Source organism: Chenopodium album, chromosome 1 (assembly GCF_948465745.1).
Source record: "Chenopodium album chromosome 1, dcCheAlbu1.1, whole genome shotgun sequence".
Lineage (NCBI taxonomy): Eukaryota > Viridiplantae > Streptophyta > Magnoliopsida > Caryophyllales > Amaranthaceae > Chenopodium > Chenopodium album.
This window is the reverse complement of record NC_137834.1, coordinates 2,575,277-2,583,327: the sequence shown is the minus strand read 5'-3', so window position 1 is coordinate 2,583,327 and position 8,051 is coordinate 2,575,277. Positions and strand designations below refer to the sequence as shown.

Genomic DNA, 8,051 nt, shown 5'->3' with positions numbered 1-8,051 from the left:
TATGAAAAAAGATTGCACTTTCTTGTGGAGCAGACAAATTACAATGAGAAGATAGTGGGTCAACTAATGGAAAATACGAAATTAGTTTGACCAACTATGTAGAATTTGTTCCTCAAAAGAGGTGACTTGAGCACTATATAAAAAAAAACAAAATTAAAGTTTTCTTTTTCTTTTCTTTTCTTTTGTGTTTCTTGTGTTGCTCCAATCAAAGTTTTGAATTTTGATCAATTACAAAGAGGCAAAGTTAAAGGTGCATTAATCTCTGGAAAGTTTACCTTCTTCAAACCAAAAAGTTTTCTATATAAGTTCACCATCAAGTGTATAATTACCTTTGCACGATTGATGTTAGCTTTTGTTCATAGTTCATCATTGCTCATATATGCAACTTTCGCGCCACGAATGTGCAAGTTTATTTGTACTTATTATACTTTATTATCATTTTGGTTTTGATGATTTAATGTTATATATGGAGGGAAAATTTGAACTAGAACCTAGGTTGAATTTATGGTAGATATTTTTGAGCTAAATTTGATAACTCTATTATTGATTTATTTAAAGTTATTGTTTACTAAAATCCACTATTAACCCTTCCTTAAAAAGAATGAAAACTATTTTAATCTAAAAATAGCGATTAGATGCATGTCTAAATTACTTAATAAATGAGTAACTGACAACTATTTAGGCCGGGATTATACGAATTAATAACCTAGCTAGACAAATATATTTCTCATCCTTTTAAATTAATCTATTTTCTATTCTTTTGTACTGTATGCTTTTAGTTATTACTCGTATTGGATAGTTTTGAACAAATAACTAATTTTAAAATGAAGCCAAAGTGTTAATAAGAATATAACAATAGTTCATCAAAGATAATCATATTTCCAATACAAGTCAACGCCAAAATGAAAAAATATACTAGCTCCGTTAATTGTTATGTGCAACTTTGGGGTATTATTTGTTTTTTTTTTTTTGGTGTTCCAAACGGTTCACCCTTTGGGCTAATCCGGATTCGGGGATCAGTTCTGGGTGGTTAGGTTCCAGTCCCCTCCCGATTGTTGTTGCGGGGAATCGAACACGAGTCCTCCCTACCCAAGTGTAGTCTCAATCACCACTACACCAACAACCAATTGGTTGGGGTATTATTTGTGAGATATAAAATATTTCAAAGTTGCACATAATATTTAACGGAGGTAGTAATTATAAAAAATGAAGCTGAACTTAATATAGTGCATTATTTATCTTATATATAGGTAGTATACAAGTATTATTGATGATTGTGACAAATTATATAGGTCAAAGCTCTATAGACTTGAAAAAAGAATATGAATAAAGGCATTTAAATATATAATCAGCCTGCCCAACATATATAAATGAAGATTATATTGGAATAATTAAATTAAAAGTCAAGGACAAATCTCTAATAATCGTAGATTCAAAATTAATGATGAGTAAATGACCCATTTGTTCAATGTAAAGGTGAACCAAATTGCAGCAAATTATCCAACGAGAAATAGAATTTGAAATAGGAAGTGCATTTGCTTTTTGTAGTAAAGTCTAAAGTGACATTCCCTCATTTTAAGTTTGTTTCCATTCTTTCTGCCTTTGGCCGAGCATTTTTTGTTGTGTTGGTGCTCTGACCTTCTACATTCTTCCATTTCTTTTTAAGACATGGATGAATAAAAGTTTAGGCTTTTTCCTCAAAGGAAGAAAAAAAAAAGGTTTAGACCTTACATATAATGTCCGACTATAGTCTCATGTGTTGCACGATTTTGTTATTGCTCTATAGTCTATATGACTTTTTAAAATGGTAGTGTATTCTTAATAATTTGGAGAATGCTTGATCACAATTTCAATATATTTGTGAGAAAAGATGTCTTGAAACTTTGAGAAACAAAAATTAAAAAAAATTGATGGCTGATTTGACTATAATATGACTTTGTTTGTACATTAACCCACAAGGAAAAATTACATGGAGTATCAAATGAGGCTTATCGAATGTGTTAATGTATATTTTTCAAAGATTATGTAATTTTCATAATTTTTTTGTTACATAATTAAAGAAATTTAGTATGTATAGTAATAAAATATCACACATAAAACCAATATATATGATGCAAACTTTTTTGTTTTTTTTTTTTTTTGTTTTTCCTGAATCCTGATTTGATATTTAACTTCTGTTATACAAAACTTAAATTATTATGGAGTACTGTAGAAGAGAGCACTAGGAGAAAATTTATTTGAAGCAGTTTCATATGGGCTAAGAGCTGTGGTCCAAATCTCCAATCAGCCTGTACAAAAGCAAAAAAGCCCAAATACTATGAAGACAGTTTAGATTTCCATTCAGTAAAGGCCCAACCTACATTTATTTATATATTTATTGACAAAAGCTAAACCAGGATTTTTATTATTGTGGAAAATATTGTATGCACCTGTTTAACATGTTTTTCCTTCAAAGAAAAAAAAAATGCCATTATTTTTACTCATATATGCTAATCCAGTAATTTATATACAATATGAAATGGGTCTGGGCAACCCAAATAAAGAAGAGGAGAGTTTGGTCCACAAACAAGGCTTTGGAGCTTTTACACTAAAACCAATTGGCAATAGTAGGAGTAACTCCTCTACATTATAAAGTGGAATTACCTCTCCTCTTTCTCCAATGTGGGACACTCACAAGTGGGCTACAATGGGTTTCAACACTAATAGTCTTGGTTCTTGTATGGATATCTACAACACTTCAAGATTAATGGAAGCAATGTCATATGTCAACAGTAATCATGCAGAACTAGAACTAGTAATCTAGTACGCCTTCCCAATTAACGGAAAGTTTTCAGTATGGACGATGGAGAGCCAGTATCCATCTGCAGTCTACGCGATTGAGTTGAATTAAGTGTTGCTTATACAGAACTGTAGGCGATCCATGAAATTCTTAAGAGTGAAATGGTTTGTGAAAAGGAGAGAGTAAGAAAATAATTTAACCTTTTGATCTTGTGGATTGGAACACATGAAGATCGTTTAAAATAGACGAGGTTTATAGTAATCAGTAGACACTTACAGGTACAGCAATGACTTTCAGATGCCAAGAACCGATGTAATGAGCCTTGATAGTCAACTAAATCAACAGCGATGGAGTTGGCCTTGATGCTTTTCAATCAAAAATCGAATTCCTGAAATTGCAAAGGTTGTTTTGTGACAGTTTCTGGACTTGGTTAACCAAGCATGCAGCCATTAGAGATTATGCAGTATTTCCCTTACAAGGAGGTCCTGAAAACTGCAATCTGCAAGTTCTTCTGTTCTATTATACCAGGAGTCCAGGACTGCTGAGTGTTTGATAACTTGTTTGATAAGACGTCATTTTACAATCTTTAAGCAGTCAATTCTATGACTATTCTTTAAGCAGTCAATTCTATGAGTTAGACTTCAAGAATAGCACCAAGAAGCAACATAACAGCAAATACCAAGTCATAGATTACATCATTACAGTGAAGCCTTTATTCTTGGCTAATCCACCTGATAAGCACAGAACATTAAGGCCCTTTTGAAGCTGAGAGGGAAAAAAAAAAAAAGCTTCTCATTCGATCAAAAACTCAAGGGAAAGATGGAAAATCAAATGCAAGAATCAAGGTATACACAGGCAGGATTTAATCTCTGCCTTCTTTCTCTCTGCTGTAGTTTCTGATAAGAAATTATTCTCTCATGCAGCAGAGCTGATTGTTTAAAATAAAGACATTCCATACTAGTCAAAAATATACCGAATCAACTACACCTATTAGGTTCTTACAGCTAGGGTTTCTCAAATGATAATGTATCATAAGGTTGTTTAAAACCATGATAATTCTAACATGACATTCTCCAGCTTTAGCCAGATGCATAGTTACAGTTCATATCATCAGACTATTTCCTTTTTCTTGCCTCCGTTTCTTCTGACATCAAAGGAATAAAAAAGAAATTTTCAAGTCATGCTTACCAGTAAGGTAGAACAGCATCATATCTTTGTAATCAGCACACCCAGGCCAAAAAGCTATGCTGCTAAGACTCGACTGCAAATATCCAAGTTACCTGAAAAGTGAAAACTTGGACGCGCTATTGGCTTGGAAAGCAGCAAGCAAGTGTTTCAATAATGTATTCCATAGGATATCACCCAAAAAAAATGTATTCCATAGGAACTTCCACTTCAAAGGAAAGCATTACTATGATCAAAATTTCATACAAGTCATTCAACAGAAGTTATTTTGTTTTGTTTATTCAGATTCTACTGCTCTTAGTAAAGACTTCCTTTTCTTTATCATAGTTTTTTTTTTTTTTTTTTTTTTTTTTTTTTTTTTTTTTTACAACTATTACATGGCCGGTATGGGAGTTACATGAACTAATAATCTCATCTGAAATGTCATCATTCTATGCTAGAAGCAACAATCTCATAGATAATGATGTAGTAGACAAAACTGATTTCAAAAATGGAAGAAAAAATAGATCTCCACAGCAAATTCAAACTATTTACACATTTTCGGACTTATTTTAACCGGATGGAGCACCATTGATCTTCACAAATCGTCCTTTCACTCTTTTTCGCGTATCAGCCCTTGCCTTCCTTGACTCATAACGTATTTGCTTCTCATATCTATTCATTCAGGAAAATCGGAGCTATTAAAGGGATACACAGACAGCCAGGCAAAATTAAATGTTTAAAGAACAAGAAAAGTAAACGAAGGGTAAACATGTACAAAATGTACCTTCTTGTTTTCTTCTTCTCTTTGTAACGTTGCATGGCATTGCCTCTATTCTGTGCCAGCATTTCCATGTCAGCCTCTGTTCTGACTGTATTAAGTGCATTATCGCCTCCAAGAAATACAGATTCCTCCATAAATTGAATATCTGTGGAGCAAACACTTTTAGGTTGACCAAAAAATGAACCCGAAGATGGCCTTATGATAGGCATATTATTGCTCTCTGATGTTGCTGGACCCTGGCTTGCTGCTGAATTCTGCATGTTACTCTGTAGTGACAAATCACAGTTTCAGTAACATCACAATTAAACAATTAAGAGTATTATATAGCTAATTAATACAGATGGAAGAATCTCCTAAAACACTAACGAATGTAGGATCAAAAGGTAATAGATTAATCATATAAGAATTCCACAGAGAAGGATAATGTTTTTTATGAAAGCTGAATCAAATAAGTTTAAAAATGCAGTGACTTTGAAATGGCTATACAATGAACCTAATAACTGCAGTCCAGAAGGGGATGACTTACATTAAAAATTCGGATATCATCCGGAGTGGTGGAGCAATTCATGTCATACAAGTCCCCTAAGATCTTTGAATTTGCCAAACCAGTATCTTGTATAAGTGAGTTGTAGCTGTTGATCATAAATCCCACATCACTTTCACGGTAGCCACCATCTAATCTTCCCGATTCTTCCTGATCTCTCATCCTTCCTGAGTTGAAATCCCATATCTGCAAAGTGAAAATACACATGATTATTCATTTGAGCAATTGAGTAATGAAAAAACAATGTACTATGCACACTCATCAAGTTACCAAACAGAAGCGTAACACCAACACAACCAATAGAAATATCCTAAATACATTGGACCATAGCTACCAAAGATAATCGCATCCTCTAGGATTCCTGAGATGCGACTGATGATCAACAGCAAACCAAAGCTAATCAATGTATCAAACTCAATTTATATAGCAGGCAAACTGTGAACTTAAGTCTAATCACAAACAGCTACTATAATCTAATACTCGCGAAGGTGACAACATATTAAAGCTAATCAAACTTCATTTATTATAAATGGCACATTGTGAAATCTAACCACACCGGCACACCCCACTACTATACTCTAATACTTGCAAAGGCACACAACAAACTAAAGCTAATCAAACTCAATAAACTCCAAATATAACAGGCGCATTGTGAATTCTAATCACAAACAACTTAAACTCAACTATATAAATGGCACACTTGAAGTCTAATCACATAAAACTACTATACTCTGATACAAACAAAGGTGTACAACACATTAAATAATCAAACTCAATCTATGTAAATATCGTATCATAAAATATAATCATAAATAACTACTATATATACTCTAATACCTACTTGGTCATCCCAATTCATTACTTTAACAAAGCGCGGAAGATAAAGGGGGCAACTTTCTAGTATGTATGTTCTTGGTATAACTTATAAAATCTCTCTTTGTTTACAGTTAAAGATGAATTCTTGAGTACTCGAAAATTACAGATGAATGCTCAACAATTTCGAAAGTGAAGGGCAGGGGCCTAATACTACATACACACTATTCTCACTTTACAGTCAAACACACATACATACATACATAACATCAAAAGGTCACAAATTAAGCTGAAATCGGAACTCGATCTCATTAATAAACACATAAAAAACATCCTTACTAATTCAGGCAAGTTAACTCAACATAAAGTGTATTAATCCTACTTAATCAAGTCTATTCTTACTTAATCTGGTAAACCTATAAAGGTCAAAGATCATCCTTACTAATTCAGGTAACCATTCCAAATGAGGCAAACAGCACAATTCCCTAATGAATTGAATATACAATAACCAATCTAAAAAGTAAACCAAACTCAAATTTAAATTAGAAAAAAAAAAAAAAAAATGAAAGTAATTAAAAACTAACCTGTGTAGTAGGATTGGTAGGACTAGCATCCCACATCACATTTCCAGCTGCTGGACCATCCACATTATTATTATTATTATTACTAATAAGATTAATATTTGAGTTTAAACCCATAAAAGATGAGAAATTAGCTTCTTCATCTTGATGTTGTTGTTGCTGCTGACATTGAAATTGTCTTTGAATCAGATTATAATTACTAATACCTTCATCATTATTCGATAATCCTAAGATATAATCATCATTAGCAACCACAGCAGGAACAACAAGATTATTATTGTTGTTGTTATTTTCTTCAGCATCATCGCAAGACGAATCTCGACGACGTCTTTGAAGCAGCAAAAGCTGCATAATCAGCGCCTGTTGTTTCTTCGTATTAGAAGAATTCTTGATTAAGCCATTAACAAACCCTAAATCATGATTAGCATTATCATCAAACCCCCATGGAAAAGTCGGCCCCACATTGAGGTGGTTGTTGTGATGAGCTGGCACCATCAAATCCGACAATGGATCGTGAGTGACGTCACCCCCGTCGATGAATAAAGCAAACAGATCATCATCATCATCTTCAACAACTGATTTGTTGTTGTTGTTGTTGTTGAGTTGTTTGTTAGTGTTGGAGATATCGAAGCCGAGGAAAGAAGAGAGGTCGGAGGCGGTCGGACAGCCGGAGAAGGCGTCGGTAGCGGCGGAGCGGTCGTGGTTGGCGGTGGATTGGTGGAGATCCCAGTCGCAATCCTGACAAAAGCAAAGGTTGTTGTGGGTGAAACATTTGACGGTAGCGGGTTGGGACCCACAACCGTCGCAAAGGAGGTTACGGACGTGTTTCTTTGAAAGAGTGTTGGCCGAGTGAACATGTTGGTCACATAATAAGCAAAGCTTGGCGGAGTCGGCGCGACAGTATAGAACTGCTGCTTGTTGGTTACAAAAATCACACAACTTATTATCACTACTATTATTATTATTATTATTATTATTATTATTATTATTATTATTATTATTATCATCGTTATAATTTGAAACTGGATTTTGAGTTTGAGTTAGATTTTGAGTAGTGTTTGTATTTGTATCTACATTTAATATCTCCTCTTCTCCCACTAATCTTATTTTTGATGATGATCTCATTTTTATTTTTTTTTTTATTTATTTTTAAGGGAGAGTTTGAAGAAATTTGGGTATGAAGAGGAGTAGGGAATAGGAATGGAAGGGTGGGTTTTGTGGGAGGAGAGAAAAGGAGAGGAGATGGGAAAAAGGAAAGGGGGGATAAATAAGAGAATTTTGAGGGAACCAAAAAAAACAAAAAGTGAAGGGAAAAGAGTAGTAAGTATCTAGTCTAGAAATAAATATCTAAAAATTTAAGTTTCTTACCTGTTTTTTTACAAATGC

General features: G+C 33.6%; 1 protein-coding gene across 1 annotated transcript; it reads right to left on the bottom strand.

Annotated features, from left to right (window-relative positions):
- Positions 1–4,425: 4,425 nt before the first annotated feature.
- Positions 4,426–7,828, bottom strand: LOC145629041 (zinc finger protein CONSTANS-LIKE 14-like). The gene is made up of 4 exons (XM_081681548.1): positions 6,669–7,828; positions 5,254–5,457; positions 4,731–4,993; positions 4,426–4,618 (listed from the first exon to the last, which is right to left on the bottom strand). The coding sequence occupies exons 1-4, from the start codon at positions 7,788–7,790 to the stop codon at positions 4,516–4,518; spliced, it is 1,692 nt and encodes a 563-aa protein (XP_081537674.1). The 5' UTR covers positions 7,791–7,828; the 3' UTR covers positions 4,426–4,515.
- Between the last annotated feature and the right edge of the window lie 223 nt (positions 7,829–8,051).

Excerpts from the sequence above, each read along its gene's own strand:
- LOC145629041 (XM_081681548.1), bottom strand. The coding sequence starts at position 7,790 with ATGAGATCATCATCAAAAATAAGATTAGTGGGAGAAGAGGAGATATTA. Across the intron at positions 4,994-5,253 it reads ATGATATCCGAATTTTTAAT|AGTAACATGCAGAATTCAGC; the intron begins GTAAGTCATCCC and ends TTGTCACTACAG. Across the intron at positions 4,619-4,730 it reads GAGAAGAAGAAAACAAGAAG|ATATGAGAAGCAAATACGTT; the intron begins GTACATTTTGTA and ends CTGAATGAATAG.